General features: G+C 39.0%; 2 protein-coding genes across 4 annotated transcripts in view; one reads left to right on the forward strand and one right to left on the reverse strand.

The window, feature by feature from the left end:
• alms1 (ALMS1 centrosome and basal body associated protein) overlaps window positions 1-18,534 on the reverse strand; it is a 61,475-nt gene that overhangs the window by 18,964 nt on the left and 23,977 nt on the right. The window lies entirely within an intron of this gene.
• Window positions 619-14,712, forward strand: si:dkey-33c12.4 (uncharacterized protein LOC560112 homolog). Its single transcript, XM_044374588.1, has 18 exons — window positions 619-797; window positions 1,076-1,125; window positions 2,365-2,440; window positions 3,334-3,479; window positions 3,630-3,713; window positions 3,830-3,886; window positions 3,996-4,196; window positions 4,749-4,952; window positions 5,222-5,276; window positions 5,392-5,482; window positions 5,570-5,711; window positions 5,932-6,036; window positions 7,183-7,291; window positions 7,384-7,579; window positions 8,278-8,352; window positions 8,842-8,944; window positions 10,277-10,383; window positions 11,137-14,712. The coding sequence occupies exons 1-18, from the start codon at window positions 770-772 to the stop codon at window positions 11,270-11,272; spliced, it is 1,965 nt and encodes a 654-aa protein (XP_044230523.1). The 5' UTR covers window positions 619-769; the 3' UTR covers window positions 11,273-14,712.

Here is an 18,534-nt window from a genome sequence, read left to right on the forward strand (position 1 = left end):
TGGTGATATGCACAATAGCGTCAAAGCTACCAAAACAATGGAGGAAGAGGAAGCTCATAGGCGGGTTTTTAGCCTGAAACATCTGAGTCAGAGCAGGAAGATATCCACAGATTGGAGGAAGAGATGAAGGGACGATGGTTTTACAGAGTTCAAAGGAAAGTGGCAGAAATGAGGTGAGCGGGAAGGAACAGGAGGCAATAATATCAAGACTAAGATTTGGACACAGTGGAATAAACAGCACACTATAAAAAATGGCTAAACATTATACAGGCAGATGTGAATACTGTGATTGATGTTACACTGTCAGAAATATGAGGTGGAAAGAAGGCATCTGATTCAAAACCTCAGAAACATAAAAGTACACTTTGATCTAATATATACTCTACAAAAAGACTCTAGAATTGTTATCGAATCCTATTGCAGTATCTTAGGCTAACTAATTTGATAAATTATGTTTATCAAATTAGTTTTTTCCCTTTATTTTGATGGATATTGTAAATATTAGACATTCTGATCCACACTCCATACCAGTTGGTGGCGGTAATGCGCCGATTCATTCAATCGCCAATAAACCTCAAAGAAGAAGAACAAGGAGGAAAAAAAAAAAAAAAAAAAAAAGAAGAAGTAGAAGAAGAAAAGCCACAGCTCAAAGGCGGAAAGAAGGAAATAGTCGTCGCACTTGACTGTAAAAATTATCTGTAAAAAAGACCGGAGCACATAACGTCAAACACAACAGAAGGACAGCAGTAGAAGGAAATAAGTTAACACGATGCCGAAAAAGAGAGACCTTGTGAAAGGTAAGAGAGAAGCAGTGGATGGCAGTTGATCATTACGTAGCTTATTCGTTGCTAAGTTTCAGGTAGTGAGAATTTGACCTGCATTATTTCGGCAAATGTTTAGCTAGTTAGCTCAGTAGCTAACAGGAGCTAACGTGGTGACGTTTGACCAGCACTAGTGTCCGAAGTTACTGTAATCACCTCGACTACAGACTTTGAACATTACTCTGTGTTGTTTGTGATGAAGTCCTGTGTTTGATCATTCATTTTTTAATAGTACACATTTTTCTACCTTTCAGCTGGAGCTCCAGTCAGATTCAGAGAAAACTCGAGAATAATGCGCGCACACGTGAGTATAATTCAATGTGTGGCAAACACACACTGTGTTATGGTTGTGCCATAACGAGTTTTTCCAGTTACCGATGTTCTGCGGGCAACATGATAGCAGCTTCATAACACATTTGGTGATGTAACTTTATTCATAAGCTCCAATAGTTACCAGGTAAGTAGTCAGCTTGATTGACATTAGTTAAGTTAGTTTAAAACTCTTCTCTAATGCAATCCTTAATAGATTTCACGATTTTTCATATCTGTCTTAAAACAACAGTCAGGAGCCCAAATGAACATTGAAATAGGTTTTCTTGCCATAATCAGATCCCTTCATAATGCACTGGCAATATGAGTGATGGGGGACAAAATCCACAGTCCTCTGCAAAAATGTATTTAAAAGTTTAAATTAAGCTAATATTAAGCTTCAGCATCCAAATGAGTCAAATCAAGTAGATATCTTTCAACGTTACAGTCTTCTTATTCCAAAAGTCCCTCTTTTTCTTCCTATACTTCCACCGCAGCTCAACAGGGAAACACAAAGAGGGAATGTGATGCTAAAAAGACTGTAAATGTGTCAGATATCCACTTGATATGACTAACTCAGACTGCTGAAGCCTCATACAAGCTTCACATCAGCTTTTAAATGACTGTGTGGACACACTGTGGAGTTTGGCACATTTGAAGACGATCTTTAAATAGCCAACATGAACAGGAGGAATGATTACAGCGTTCATATGGACACCTGACTGTTGTTTTAACTGCTAATGTTGATTATCCTCATTGAAATATTTGCAGATTGTTTTTGTAATTAATTGTTTAGTCCATAACATACCAAAAATAGGAAAAAATGCCCATCACAATTTCACAGAGCCCAGGGTGACCTCTTAAAATTCCTTGTTTTGTGTTAAAACCTCAAAGATATTCAATTTACCATAATATATGACCTAGAAAAGCAGTTAAAATCAGTGAATGTTTGGTGTATTTCCTTGAAAAAGGAATGAAACGATTAATCAGTTATCAAAATAGTTATTTGTCAGTTAAATCGGCGAGTTGTTTCTGCTTTGGTTTCTATATTACAAAAGCAGAATCTCAGGTGACCTCTACTCTCAATATTACAGTATCATTATATTATCTCACAGCTCTTGTGGTAATGGCCACACACAGTAAATATATGAAGGAACACAGTATGTTATAGCACTAATAAGTAAATACTTTTGTTGGATGCATTTTAAGTCACTGAACTTTTCTCCTTTTTCAGGAATCAATGGTGGATTTACTAAGCGGACGTAGTTCTGCAGGCTCTTTCATGGATGTCTTTGCCAATGGATTATTAGGTAAGGCGTTTTCTGATATGACGTACTGGAGATAAAGCACAACCCAGTATTATTGGATTTAAAACCATTGAAACAAAATAGATTAGTTAACCAGTGCTCACTCTAACTGCACAAGTACATAAAGTTGATTTTGTTTTATTCCTCAGAGATGATGGATGTCAGACAGACCAGTAGCAGATTAACTCAAATTTACTGCCTTCTTAGTCAGTTCCTGAATCCCTCTGATGATCCTTTCTTTTCTGTGAACACGTGTTACGTTTGCAGCTGATGGCGGGAATCTGAACAAGGAGATATCATGTCCTCAAATTATTTTGTGCACCTCAAACACAGCAGGTTTACCCTCTAGTGGACTTTGAAATGTTTGGGTGTGGACTGTTAAGTTTCCACTTAGTGGCTCATAAAAACTGTAACCATAAGATGCACATCCTGCTATGTGACATCATGTTTCATCACTTCTAGCATTTCCCTTGTTATGATCATCCTTGTTTTGTGGTAAAATATCTCTGTTAGGTAATCTGAAACTATGTATGAGAACCAAACATGAGGGTTTAGAGGGCTATCACTTTCTTCTAGTGCTGTCCAAACAAAGATGGCGTTTCGTTTAATGTTGCCTTACTGCTTTCTGTTTGTGTAAAGTCTTTGGCAGTGGAGTCTGGGATCTGACTCCATTTCTAGTGAACACAATCAGAAGAGTGAAGCAAAGAGGATGTGGGATGGGATGTGACTCACTTTCAGATTGAGAAAAGTTTACAGCCACACATACAACTAATAATAATATAAATGTTTGTAGAGATTATTGAATTTCAGCACCACGAAAAGATAAAACGAATGAGAATTACAATAAATTAATGGAACCTTTTTTTTTTTTTGTATTTTTTTGTCATATCTTGCAGGTTTAGATATTTTTAGAGGCCTTGACGCAGAGCTGGAGAATGAAATAATTTATTCTGACGAGGATGATGATGATGAGTTTTATCCACCAATGGCTCCTAACAGGGCTTTAGAACCACATCCACGAATAAGACAACTCACTGATGAGGTAAGGATGAAGTTAAAGAAGTTATTTCTGTTTTGTAACTTTCTGATTGGTGTCTGCAATTTGAGGAAAATTTTAATAAGATATATTATTTTTTAAAGTATATTTATCCTCATTACAGAACATCGTCTAACACACAGATTCCTTTTTCAGGAGGCTGAAAAACATGCAAAAGAATTGATAGAAGAAGAGGAACGACGTAAGGACAAAACAGAGAAGAACAAGCGTAAGAAAATGGTCAGTGTTGGCATTATATTACATTATTATATTATATTACAATATTGGAAACCCCCCCCCACCCCACTGATTGGTGTTTTGTCTGTGGCTCACAACACATTTTCTTCTGTTAACAGCGTAAAAAACAGAAAAAGCGGCTAGAAAAGGAGAATGCAGTTAAAGACATTTTACCTGTAAGTCTTGTTTTACTCGTTTCGCTGTGAATTACAATTAAAAGTCTGGAAATAACATCCAGGCAGCAAGACTTTTTTTTTTTTTAAACATGGTTATTTGTAATTTCAGGAGGAGGAACAAGGCAAGTCCGACTCCTCAGAGAATCAAGAAGAAAACCCTATTATTGAAAGTAACGCAGAAGCAACTGAATCTCCCGAATCCAGTAAAACTCCAAATGAAAGTGAGGTCCCTGGATCTGATGAGAGCAGCGGGAAAAATAAAGAAGAAAGTCTTGTGAAGACGAATAAAAAAGAAGATGGAGAGCAAAAGGTTTGTGAAGAATGAACATTTCTGTTTGTGTCACGCTGTGAAGCAACACGACTCTTTGAACAGAAAGGGGAACTTAAAGGAAAAAAAGTGTAATTATTTTTAGCCAAGGACAGATATTGTGTCTTGAGTCATTTGATGGATGTGACCTAATCTTGCAAGGTTGAATGTCATCTTCAAACTTTCACAATGTGCCATTATGCTGAAAGCAAAGTTTCATAAATAGATTTGGAAAATATTTTGAGGTGACGCCAGATAATCAGTCCTGGTTTCACAACATGATGCAGGAAGCAGCTGTCTTCTAAAAGAGACATTTTATATCTTTTATTAAAGTGGGAGAGTAGAGAGAATGTAACAAAGGTCCCAGGCTGGATTTGAATGGAGGACATGAGGCCGTATCTTATTATCATCTGTTCATGTCACAGTCTTTGCTGAACGACATAACGCTGCCTGTTCTTCCATCGTAATTACGGGGTATGACTTGAAATTCTCCTCAGAGTAGTTTGTGGATGATTATCTTAAAACGACCGCCTCCTGTCTCGTTAATCTCAACAGGATTTGAATTTAAATAATTCATATGCTTCTACTGCTGAATCGGCGCCTGAGGAGACGCATAACCAGACGCCTGCGACGGAGAGGAAAAAGGAAAAAAGTAAATTACCAGAGGTTCAGCAGCCCGAAGAGGAAAAGTCAAAAGTTGTGGAGAAACAACCTGAAGTTCAAAAGAAAAAGGAAGAGAAACAAGAAACCATTAAAGAGGTGGAATTTCTTTAAGATACTAACATCTGTTATTCAAATATAAACACCGGGGTTTAAATACTGGAGAAAAACCTGATATTTTATCACACAAGTAAATTATTTTCTTGTATAAAAATATCTCTGTATACGTCTGTGTGATGTCTGCGTGGTCAAACAGTCACTGCTTGATTAAATCATAACCTGGTGTTTGACAGAAAGTCACATGCAAATTCAGTGTTTCCTGCAGAGCCCGACATGCTAGACTAACACAGTAATACTGATTTGAACAGAAAACAATGGAACCTACTGCAGAGGAGTATGCAAAAAGAAGTAGAGAGCTGGCAGGTAAATGATTTTTATTTTTTTTTCCATCAACATCTTTTCATGGAGACTTTGATGTAACAAAAAAAAAAAAAAAAAATGAAAGCACTGAAGCGAACGTGTTTGGCCTTCCTTCCAGGTATTGGAAATCGTTTGGCTGCTTCGGGACAGTACGGGGTGGCTGTGAAATGCTTTACTGACGCCATTAAATACAACCCGAAGGAATTTAAGTAAGGACTAAATGGACTCGAGCCTACTGTACGTTAAAGCACCCAGCGGCGCTGACTGTTAATGACGGTGATGTATTTGTGTTTCAGATTATTTGGAAATCGGTCCCTCTGCTATGAAAGGATGCAGCAGTATGAAAACGCTCTCAGGGATGCTGATCTAGCACTCTCCATGGAGCCGAACTGGGTGAAAGGTTTATTTAGGAAAGGGAAAGCTCTCTGCGGGCTCAAGGTAAAAGCTCAGTTAATCCTTCTTATACTCTGCTGCTACATAATGTTTTAATGTACAGTTTCTCTTAATGTTGCATCTGAAAAAAAGACTTCAAACCTGCATAAAACTCTGCTATGTTTACTGTATACAGCTATGAGATTGTTACGATATATATTTTCGTTTGAAGTCAAGACTTAAATGTGATGTTACAGTTGAATATTAATGGCAAAATCCTCTCCAGAGATACTACGAGGCCTCGCTGGTCTATAAGGAGGTGCTGAAGCTGGACAGCAAGAGCCTGGAAGCAACGCAGGAGCTGAAACGAGCACAGACGTTGCACCTCATGGTAGGAAGAAGCTCAACAGGAAGAGAACAACAGTTTACAAGGCAAAAAATAACCTTGTGTTTTTAGAACAAGTAGGGGAAACCGCCGAATGGTGAGGGGGAAAAAAAAAAAAAAAAAAAAGACAGTTACTCACCACAGTGGCTGAGTAGAAAACCTAAAGACATCCACAGCTGGTATGAAAGCTGCTGCTGTTTGTTGGCTCCAGAAGAATATGGTAAACATTTGAACATCAGCATCCAGAAAGCTGTTTAACTTCCAAATTTTCTTCAGACAGAACGTTTACTCACCGCTGTAGCAATTGGATTCGTGTTTTTACTGTTGAGTTTATATTTACACAGTAGTTTCAGATCGTGTTTTATGCTTTATGAGTTCATTTCATATCAGAATTATTGTAATAAGGAGATTCTGACCTGACATTTAGACATGTCATAGTAGCGTACTGGTTTCATCCAGTTCCCCATTTACACCTGGTATTAACATGTGATCTGTATCTGGATACATTATCTTGATAATGACATCCCATCAATTGGACTTTGCATTTACACCTGGTATTAAAATGTGGCTGCCATCAGATCTCAATATACAAATCAGCAGGGTGTGGTTGGCGGACAGGTTTAACAGCAAACACGGCGCCTCCCAGGACGAGGAAACCGCTGTCACGAACGGACGTCGTTCATCTCTAAATCACTTTATTATGAGGGGAATACTTCTAGTGACTTCTAGCTTTTGCTTTAGCCAGCAGGCTGAGCTTAGGCGGAGCTAGATGACCTTTCAATTTAAAGGGATGATGATGTTCTTATGAATGTGGTCATTTACACTGGCTCCAATCACAATACGAGCCTGACCTCCTCCAGATATGGTCTGGCTGTTCCGATCGCATTCTGATCACAATGTGTTTTTGAGTGTGTTTTACCATAACACATTCAGATGCAAATCACATTTTAATGCCAGGTGTAAATGGGGTAACTGTCACTGGGACACTTGAATAGAGTAGAGCCGTCATTAATGTTACTAGTAACACTTGTGCTGTTCCTACTATGACAAGTCAAAATGTCTGCCATGAAAAGAGGCTGTAAACCAAGTCAGTGTATCAGTTTAATGTCTGTTTGTTGGGATCACGTCAGTTGAGGTTGTCTTTCTTTTTAGGAAATGGGTTTCTCTTGGGGGCAGAGCTCTGAGGCCTTGAAAACACACGCCACGCTGGAGGAAGCTGTGGAAGCGCTGTTCGGCGGTGACAGTAGTCGAGTTCCCAGAGGTAAAGCCGACAAAATGTTTCTCAACATCGGAAAGTGGCTTCAGTGATGTCCTCGTGTTTGGACTCTCATACTGTTTGTTTGCTCTTTTCAGACGCCGGTGCCAGTAGAGACAACACGGAGCAGCCGGCGGTGCAGCGGGAAGACGAAGACGAGGACGGACAGTGGATCATCTGTGGAATACAGCCGAGCCGTCCTAGAACGCAGCAGATCAAAGAGTCTGATGGATTTGGACAAAGCAGATCCAGTTCTCTGTCGCCGACCCCTCTGTCCAGGAGCTCTGTCAAACCGTGAGTTTTTTTGTGTGACAATAGTTCCATCCACTTTAATACAAAACGTTTTTTGTGATACATAATCTTAAATTAAACTATTTTTAACTGGATGAAACTAAAATGAAAATAACACGAACCTCAATATTAAACTGGGAGTTTTTTTTTTGCATGCAACCAATCAGTTCACATTTTCAGACCTTTTGTGTCTCTGTAATGTTCTTCAACTGAAACATTTACTGAATTTATTGTGACTATCCTTTTTGCCATTAAGCCAGACTAGATGTTTGTGCAGGATCTCAACTAAGGATTATTTTCCTTATCGATTAATTTGCCAATTATTTTCTCGATTAATTGTTTTGTCTATAAAGTGTCAAAAAAAATTGTGGTTATAATTTTCCAGAGTCGCTGGTGATGTTTTCAAATGTCTTGTTTTGTCTGACCAACAGTCCAAAAACCAAGAATATTCCAATTTACTATCATGTACCACAAGAAAGCATCAAATCATCACATCTGAGAAGCTGAAACCAGGAAATCTTTAACATTTTTGCTCAAAAAGATACTAAAACGATGATTCAATTATCAAAATCTGGTTAATTTTCTGTCAGTCGATTAATTGACAAATTGTTGCAGCTCGTATTTTAAATGTTTTAAGCAGGCGGGCTAATCAGAACAGAATTTTAGACTAATTGATTTTTTAACTCTTGTTTTATATAAAGGGAGCTTTTCCCCATTTGGGTTGGATCTTTGGCGCCTGCTGTCACCTACGCAACACTCCACGAGCTCTTCAGCAGGTGAAGTAACACAGTTTGATCTCCTTCACATCTCTGAGCGTGTTTTTGTTTGGTTTTGTCACATTCAGCACTTCATCAGAATCAATGTTTTCCAGTAAACAAAGGATAGAAAGAATGAAAAAACAGCAAAGTGTGTAGAATAAAATGGCAAAGCAGAAAGAAAAAGCCTTTAAGATCAAGTTCTAAAGTATTAAACAGTTTGAGTTTCTGGATTTTCTTGTGATTTAGATTCCATCAAATATTTAAGATAAAACAAACACACACACACACACAAAACACTGATGCCGTGTTCTTGGGATTTGATCATCATAAGGCTGTTAGCGTGTTAGCTTGAGAGTACTACTATATGTATTATTGCTGTTGAAATGGTGTTTTGTGTGTATTGGCCCTCACTGACTCTCTGCCCTGCAGGGATATTAAAGATTTACTCCAGTTTGTTCAGCTCTGTGCTTCATGTTCTCTCTCTCTCTCTCTCTCTCTCTCTCTCAGAGCCGGGACGGTCTACAGCATCAAGATGCTGCTGGAACACCAATGTGCCTTTGTGAACTACACCAAAAAAGAAGACTGTGACACAGCCATCCAGTGTATAAACGTATGTGTCCGTTCACTTTTAATGACATACATACATCTTATATTTTCAGGCGTTTAGTGGAAGTTTGAATCTTGAACCACTTACAGCTGCTGAAACTGAAGAATAAGCTTAAACATCTGGATTTCTGAAATGATTGGTTCATGACGTACATAGAATATATGTGTTAATAAATCTATTGTTATGTAATATCTTGTGGTAGAACATGCAAACTGTTCTCTGCTTCCATAATGGTTCTTTAATTTACTGTTGCTATGCAACATTTCTTCTATTTCCATTTGTTTGATGGAAACGTTGCTCAGGAACAGTAGATAAAAGAGCAGAAGAGAAAATGTGCAGATTCTACTTTTAGCACAGTGTTTAGTTCAGCACCTGCTGGGGTTTTTTGGATGTGTGTACTTTTTTTTTTTTTTTTTTCTTCTCTAACGTCTAACGTCAGTAATCTCCATTCAGGGAGTGGTATGACCTAGTTGAAAGATATGTTGCCCAGTCACTGTCAGCAGTAAAGTGTTCATTACATTGAACATATCTTCAGCTGGAGCCACAATTACATGCAGCAAAAGCAAAATGATTTAATTCAGACGAATATAAAAAGATGAGAAGTGAAAAGTGAGAAAGAAATAAACCAGAAAACTCTGAGTTGTTTTTCACGAATAAGTCAGAGTACTCAAAGTCGCAACCACAAAACCTCAGCGGGACAGGTGCTGGATACAAAAACGTACATAATTGTTTTCCAAGTAGAGCAGGAAGTTGGAGAATAGTGAGAAACCTATTTTGTTTGTGTGTTATTAAAGCAGTGACGAAGAACTGCAGCTCTTTTCACTCTCTAAAACAATCGCAATTGTTAACCTGGACCAACCATTATTTTTCCTCATCATATGACTCATATGAGTCAGGTCTGACATAAATATTATCATTCGCTTCAGTCGTGTTTTTCACTATGCAGTATGTTAACAAGGCGTAACTGAAAACTGTACAAAGTCGAGCTTTTCTTGTACTTTGGCCGCTGTTTCAACACATGTTTGGTCACACTGACTGCTTTTGTGCACTGCTGTGTAAAACGGTGCATAAATAATGAATGTTTTTCAAGCTGTGATGAATAAATAGTGACTTTGTATAGCTGACAAAGATACACAGTGTGAGTGTTTGTGAGTGGAGTATCCACTGGTCTTAATGACTGTTCTGGAGTCCAGAATAAAGAATAGGGGTCCAGGTTTGCTCAGGAGTTAGTTTAGTTAGTTTCAAATTAGTGCCTTTTTGTTCACTGAGTGCAAAAAATTGACAAAAAAAAGGCTAATACGTTGTGCAGATGTTAACTTTCTGTTTCTTCCTCAGGGAATGGTGGTAGAGGGGGCTCCTCTGTCAGTGCGATATCCCAACAAAATACCCACTGGACTGGGTATGTCCAAATCAGCTGCCACCGAACCCTCTTCCCGCCCCGGGTAAGAACATGTTGTGAAAGTGTTTCACATCCATTAATATTTAGCACATACAAGAGTAAAGTTACTCCAAGAAGGAGGGATGCATGGTGAAGGTTTTCCATCATGAGGAGCAGGTACAAACCTTTCTTCAACACTGGGTTGAAAGGCCTCAAAGCTAATGTGAGCTTTAAGTGTTTAGTCTGTGTTGTTGCTGAATTTCATAAACTGGTTCGGTCAGGGACAACAGCCTAATTGATACATGTGAGCAATGAGCTGGCACACCTGGTATGTATGAACTGGTGTTTACCTGCCACCTCCACCAGCTCTTAATGATGGTTTTACAGTAGAACAGAAAGCCACCACGCCTCTGTCCCTTTTTGGAGTAACTTTCCTCTTGTAAGTGTTTCACTTTGGTAACACATTTTAGAAACATTTCACAAGATATTTTACTTATCTGTGTCACATTTTATTGTCGTTTCACAACACTGAATCACAGAGGGTGTGTACTGTATGTGTAGGATTTAACTGACTGTTAACTTTGCACTCTGAGGACCTGCAGATGATTGATGATGGGATTAATGACATACTTAATATAACGTAGTTAATCATTTCTACAAAACTAGTGTTCTGTCCATAGTAGTTATTTTGCTTATTTGTTACCATTATTTAGAAGTGAAAAGTGACCCTGTCATTTCAGGCCAATGGGAAAAAAAAAAACAAAACAAAGTAAAATGTAGCTTTCAAATATTGAATCTGAATCTCTTTTTGTTGCAGCATGTTCAAGAAGGAATGCTTTTTCTGGAGGACCACAGGCTGCACAAGGCAGGACTGCACCTACAAACACGTCCCAGAACACAAGAATATTGACAAGGAAAAATTCACCAGTAGACTGGGAACTAATCACATGTAGAGGAACTTTAAAAAAAAAAAAGTCCAAGATTTAATAACAAGCATGCGATGTTTCCTCTGAAATCTGATGCAGTGGTGGTGCCAAATTAGACGGATTCTCATTCACCTACTTTTGGTTTTGGTTCTGCTTCTTGTTCAGTTACAAATACAAGAACACGGTTTGGATTTGATATTCTGTTGCATGTTTGGAAATGTTTGCACCATGACGGCCCACCACATGTAAGAATACAAAGTTCACACCAGATGACATTATACTAGTCTATTATATTAATAATTAATGTGCCTTTTTATACAGTGGGTAACTTAAAAATGTACATCGAGCTTTGAGCATTTCTTTGCCTTTGGCTTTTGTCAGTAATTAATTGTAATCTAATCTGTTTAAAGATTGTGTTAAAACACTTATAATTTTTTTTGCATTGTTTTAAAATCAACAAAAAAAATGTTTTCTGTTGATTTTCTGTCACCACTAGGTGGCAGCATCATCTTTATGCCTTTTTCTTCAGGGCTCCCAATCTGTTGTGCTTTTATTTTAAAGGCTGTGATTCATGACTGGTTATACTACCAGCACTTTTAACGTGCTATGTTTAATTTGTGAGTCTGTGCTCTGTGATCAGGTTGCTTGAACATGAGGCATGTTAAAGGTGTGTGGGGGAGGGGCAATGGTTCTGTTTAATAGTCATGTAAATATTTATAAATCTTACCATGTCCGGTCTGCTGGAGAATCTGTTTATTGATGTTTGGACACAAACGGTCATACAATAAGTGCCTTTTAGTAGCACTGTGGAATCAGTTTTATCAGGCCCAGAGGGGGAATTAAAGCCTCAACTTTGTTTCATCAACAGTATGCCATAAACATTAATATAAACAGTACATGACCAAAGACTTTGTGTAGGAGGGGCGTTACAGATGAGCTTGGATATGACTCACTACAAAGAATAATAAAGTCAGCCTGATGGTGAGCAGAATAAGGCTATAGTATGATTTGTGAGCGGGATTATTAAAGCCTCAGCGTGCATCCCGGTGTAATTTGAGATCTCGCACGGAGGTCAGAGGAAGCCATGACTTGAAGATGAGAGGCCCAGTGGTTTGTTGCTGTCCCGCCACCAAAACACCAGATTAATCCTGTTGCAGCTGTGTATCCTGTTGCAGTGTCCTTGAATGAGACACTGAAGCCCTCTGTATTCGCTTTAGGTGAGCCTTTTTTTTTTTTTTTTTTAAAGTACAAGTTAAATGCCTGAAGAGTAACTATTGTCCATGAGATTTTATCTAAAGCAAGGTTCTTTAAGCCTAAAATGCCTCACTTCAATCTACCTGACTGTCTCCTGGCTGTTAATGTGGGTAGGATTTGTGCAGATCCCTCTTTGCTAAAGCCCTGCAAGTTTGTTATTTGACTCAAGGCAAGTCAAGGTCACTTTTTGTGACTCCTGTTACGCAATGTTTGGGGTGTGAATTACAAAACCTTCCCAAAGAGCTGAATAATTACCTTAAAACGAGGTTGGAGTGACGAAAAAAGTTGAAGCGTTTAGCTGTGAAAAGTGCTTAGTCTTGACTTTACGGGCAGAGCAGCTGTACTCGTGGGCATTAATTGGCTGATGGTGGCATACCTCACAAAGCCCTTTTGATCTGTGTGAGATTTGAGAGCATGAAAGGCTGTAATACTAATACCATGAACTCTAGTTGAACCCATAGGCAGCGCTGGGACATGCGGTTGATACATTACCGACTTGCAAAATGGACCTATATTTAATCTTATTGGTCCGCTTCGCTTGGCTTTACTAGAAACTTGTTCAAATGCAGATAAAGACTGATAAGAGGTTAGGGTTCACACACCGGCAAGAATCAACATCCCGCCACTCTGGGTCCGGACAAAGCAAAGCCAATCCCTTACTTAACTAAAGCAAACACAAGGAAGATTAAGTGCATCTTGTTAAAAGGCTGCAGAGCTTTTAAAAGATCTCTCTCTCTTTCCCAACAGGAAGAAAACAAGAAAACATAGTAACAGAAATTAACCAGCACAAATGACATGTTTCTCTCCCACTCTTTGCTTTTTAATGTCTATGCAGCAAAAAGAAAAATCCTCCTCACACCCCCTCAAGAGAAGTTTTTCAGTTGAAGTAATTGAATGCGGTGCTTTTTAGCGAGGGATACATAATGTAATTTTTATTCTAATTCTATGGTTTCTCCCCGCTGGTAAATAAACTATTGATGTGACGTGAGGGAGTAGCTGACTCACGCTGTATATCAACAGACTGATTTGCTTCTCAGGAAGCTAAAATAAATGCTCCGCTAAGGCTTTGCAGCTGCTCGGCTTGCAGGCTCCGCTCCAAGTTCATAACCCTCCCAGCAGGGCTGCTGCTGTTTGCTTGGCCTCTTTTTAAAAGAATGACACTTCAAACATGGCAGTGTGCGTATTTTGGAGCAACACTTTGATTGGAAAAAAAAAAAAAAACATGTTAGGTATCTTAACTTCATAATATCAAGATTTTCATTTTGGGGAAATGTTGCTACCAGAAGATCTCATTTGCAAATAAAAATGCTAAGATAAAAAACATTTTGAAAAGAGACCCATAACATGCTTTATTTCAAACTATTGTCTCTCTAAACGAGATCAACAAGATGTTGTGATGGCAGACTCAAACAATGGTGAAGCGTCTGGTTAACTGCCGTCTCTTCCCAACCCTTTGCTGGATTCCTTTGTTGCACTGTGAAATGAATACAGTAATTGTCACAATGAGGAATTGACCTTCCCGTTAATCTAGACAGAGGCCCCCTTAACAAGTTAAAATAGCGCAAACCCAATTAGGGAATTGATTGCTTGCTTTCATTTTCCTCATTTGCATCGGGATCATATAGGGAAGATAAATTAATGTCTAGCCTTTTGTTCATACTGTCATTCCTGGTTGTGGAGTATCTATTGCTAAGAAATGGGCGAAGAGGAAAAGTCTTTTGTCTATCCTTGATGAACACATCTCTGATAACCCGCTGTAGGCCTTAAACCGAGACCTACGGAAGATTAAAAATGTCCTCATTCTCCCAACACTGCTGTACAAATACACACGTTTCTATGTGTAGATGATTTGATGGATCATTCAAAGGACAGTATCAGTGGTTTGACATGGAGCCCATTCACAACCATTCAGTTGAATTATATTCAAATGCATATTAAATGTCATTACAGAGGTTTAATGTGAATTGGATTCCATTCATACTGTGGTAAGAAACTCAACTTGTAGACTTAAAACTGTAGTTTTTTTTTTTTTTTTCTTCCAGTGGTTTCCTGGAGAAAAGGAAAGGCATCTAAAACGTTACAGGCTGCTTTTAACAATCTTCAGGAGTAACATTAAGATTTAAAATCATTGTATTAAAACATGTAAAAACACTGGTATGGTCTATACTTTCTGTCTCCTGCACATAAAGTATGTCCAGTAAAACTGTCTGCATCCATAATATATGTTCTTGTTTGTTTTTCATTTGAATAAATGATTCAAGTGAGCATGTTTTTATGTGTATATATGCATGGTGATGTTAACACAGAGACTGCAGGTTGTCAGGGAGGATAATGGCATTGACTCTCTTTGTTGTCTTCCCTGATAAATGGCAGTTTAAAGGTTGAATCTCGCGTCTCTTTCATCTCCTTCAGACGTGCACAGGCACAAATCCTGAGAGTTGTCACTTTATTTTGGTCTCTGTCACTGTGATCGATTGAGAAATAGCCAATATGGGAGCAAAGTGTCATTAACATGATTAGAGGCTTGTAAACAAAAAAGGGCCTTTGGGTTTTCAAGGCACCTCTGTACACACCGTGATGTAAAGCTGGGCATGCCTCAACTTGTGTTTCCTTCAAGTATTTACGTGACTTAATGGGGGGGGGGGGGGGGGGGGGGGGGGGGGAGAAATATGGGGCCGGCCTGTGTGCACTGCAATCATTAAAACCTCCAGTCAGGTTGTATTTCATCTCGCTATTGACATAAATATCTGTAGGTAACATGTTCAAGGGCATGAAAAATGTCAGCCTGTAAATCCTCTTATTGTTGCCTCAAGGAGTTTGACTTCCAATAATTGATGCCCATTTCCACACATCACCAATCTTCATTCCTGCAGAACTCTTAATGTTAAATCCCACATGGACTCCCGGGGCCTCTTTCACACGTTGCCCAATGGCTGTCTTCCGTTTAGTGTCATTCATTTTCCAGAAACCATAGGTTAACCTCTACAATACCCAACAAAATAATGTCACCATTAATCTGCGGGTTATTCCTGGGACAGTGATTTATAACAGGAGACACTTGTAATAAAACTTTACCCTCCGGGCTTTACCAAACTGAGTGTTTCCTGTACAAATGAAACCTGCTTCCTTTAATACAGATATTGTAAAGTGGCATGTCAGCCCCGTTAAAGTCCTCTATTAAAGACGACTGGTGTTTATGAATGGGTAAGGAAATATAATTCACTGCTGATTCTTGTCACGCGGTCGAATTTATCTTCACTACTTAACCAGTTTGCACTGAGCCGTGCTTTATTGTTAACACACCTTTTTGTACGAGAGACAAAGCAAACAAGATGCTTTGCTGCGTAATGTTTACCAGCTATTTAAGAAGCAGTGAGGAGGCTGTTTATCTCTCTTCTGGTTATAGAGGCTGAGTAGCGACCAGGATGTCTGGGACGATTTAAGACTTCCTCCTGCTTGCTTTCCCTGTTTGAAAATGCTGCAGAGGATCCATCTATTCCTCCCGTTGTAATGAACCTCCCTGGGGGCCTGAGCGCACCATGTGAAGACGCCTTAGTACCAGAGCGATTCATTACCTCGGAAATGTGAGCTTTTGTTCCGTTTTCAGCAGAGCCCCATTAATCTTAGGCTGCCTCCTGGCATGCAGGCCAGGTACTGCTTAGGTAATTACAGTTAATCATCATTCAGACGTGCACATGGACCACGGGTTCCTCGGTGGCTTGCATGCAGGGGCACATCTACCCCCTTTACACTGTTGTTTACCCCCCCCCCCTCTTCAACTGTAGCTCTGTGTCCCAGTTACACCATAAAGAGGCTTTTTTTTTTCTGTTTTTGTCCTGGAAACCGCACCACAAGAGTTTAGGTGATGTGTGCAGTAAGATTTTGGCTCCAGTTGTGCAGAAGCCTCCCCTGCACTAAGAAGTAAACATCGCAGCTCCGCCTCTCCCGCCAAACATTTACACCGTCCAACTGTCACCGTTGCACATTAACCGGAGCCTACTGTTCACCTGCCGTTTATGATTGTGATTAATGGACGGATTATAAGAAGGATGATTTTCAGGAGCAACAAGCAGAAAGAGGCCATCTGTATCTCGGCTTCCCCCGTGGCAGAGGGACATGCCGAGATGGATAACTTCATCACCGAGGTTCCCACTGTCACGGAAAAAACCTGGAGAGCTAGTTGAAATGTTTATATTTACAGCTGAAACAACAAGCATAATATTTCACTAGTCGATTAGAAAAGAATGAATTGTCAAAAAATTGTATTTGATGAAGTGTTGGTCAGTCCACCGCTTTGATCCAGACTGAAATATCTCACCAACTACTGCATGGATGGCTTTGACATTATGTACTGACACTGATGGTCCCCAGTAGAGGAATCCTAATGACTTTGTTGTTTCTATTCCTGAGTTTAGTAAAGCTCTAAAGAACAATATGAGCTCAGTAGCTGGAAGATTTAGTTCAGAGTGTGATAACCCAAACTGCATTATTACATAATTTCATGAGAGATTCAAAGATTATTTCCACTCTAAAAACAATAAAGCATTACCAGAAGTTTATCATTGAGTATCTCTAAAATATTCAGTTAGCATTTGCATAAAAAGGATATACAGGGAAAGTTTACCCAGTACACAGTTGTCATCAATATTTGATGTAATTCTACTGTTATGATGTACATAAAACTACCTGTTTTACTTCTGCAACAGTTCAGTCATTTCTCATGTCTCCCAGAATGTGTTTTTCCTCTGAGAATGTACCTAATAATGCAGCATTCAGCCATAGATTATACATCCAGTAGATTAGAGTCAACATACAGGAGGAGAGGTTGTATATTAAGAGCAAGTTAAAGGGAGAAATTCATTGTACGAAGAGTCACAGAGTTCGTGTTGTTCACCCACAGTAGCAGGAAACAGACTAGAATGTGTGTCAAGAGTTGCAACTCTCATTTTGACTGTTGAATATCGATGCAAAATACCGGTTTATGATTTTACTGGTTAGATTTTAACTCTGTTTTTTTTACTGTTATATGGTATTTAGATTTCTTTTGAGTGGAATTTTCCTTTGAAGCAAAACTTATCTTGAAACTACGGCCTACCATGTTTCTTTTCACTTCTGCTATGAGTCATTTTGTAAGTGTCGGTGTCATGTTTAAAACTGATTTTGGAACAAAACCCTTCAGCTGTGTAGTTTCCCAAAAGAACATTCAGTCAGTCATCCATTCAATAGAAGAGGGAAAAAAAACAAAAAAAACCTCCAGCGTCTGGGGACACTGTGTGAAGACTCTTGATCAGCTCATTGTTGCACATTCCTCCAAGGAGAAGCCACAAGCTCTCTGTGTATTGATTAACATTTTAGATATGAGCCAAGAAGAGAATCAATGTGTCCTGTTCTATTAGCAAAACGTGCCCTTAGCGCTTTGTTGTTAGTAATTTGAATGAAGATAAACTCAGAGCTTAAAGGCAGCAGCGGCAAATGAGATACTGTTGGTCTGGTTGACCTTCTTCAAGGGGAACAAAAGCGAGCTTAGACTAACTCAAACAAGACCATTCTGTTGTTTGACTTCCTTGATAAAAAAAAACAAAAAACTCCCCGAGATCGTAATGATGGCAAAGTATGCTGAAGACATTTGGGTCCCGTCTGTTGGAAATGAGAAATGAGAGAGGGCAGCCGCCTGTTATCTGATGTCACACAAGAGATGAAAGCTTTTCTCAGGTTTGTTTCGCACTTGTTGGGTTGTGTACTGTTTACAAAGGAGGAGAGAGCAGAAAACAAAGATGTCCTGACAGTGTCGTCATCCAGTGGTGCAGAAACACTTGTGCATGCACAGAGTAACTTCTTTTTTTTTTTTTTTTTTACAAACAAGAATATGTGCAAGGATATCTGAATCCTGTTTGTGTGCAGGTCACCAAACGGTCTTGTTTGGACATCGTTTGTTCCTCAGTCAGAAAGCACAAAAAGACCTGCAGACAAGATCGTTAAAGGATACGTTTGCTGATATTCTATAGTTCCTTATTGTCAACTGGAGTGGAAAATAT

Source organism: Thunnus albacares, chromosome 15, assembly GCF_914725855.1.
Source record: "Thunnus albacares chromosome 15, fThuAlb1.1, whole genome shotgun sequence".
Classification (NCBI taxonomy): domain Eukaryota; kingdom Metazoa; phylum Chordata; class Actinopteri; order Scombriformes; family Scombridae; genus Thunnus; species Thunnus albacares.

What these genes read in the sequence shown, in the direction of transcription:
- si:dkey-33c12.4 (XM_044374588.1), top strand. Translation starts at nt 770, where the DNA reads ATGCCGAAAAAGAGAGACCTTGTGAAAG. An exon ending in AGAACAAGCGTAAGAAAATG is followed by an intron (nt 3,714 to 3,829) that starts GTCAGTGTTGGC and finishes TTCTGTTAACAG; the next exon opens with CGTAAAAAACAGAAAAAGCG. An exon ending in CAGTAGTCGAGTTCCCAGAG is followed by an intron (nt 7,292 to 7,383) that starts GTAAAGCCGACA and finishes TGCTCTTTTCAG; the next exon opens with ACGCCGGTGCCAGTAGAGAC.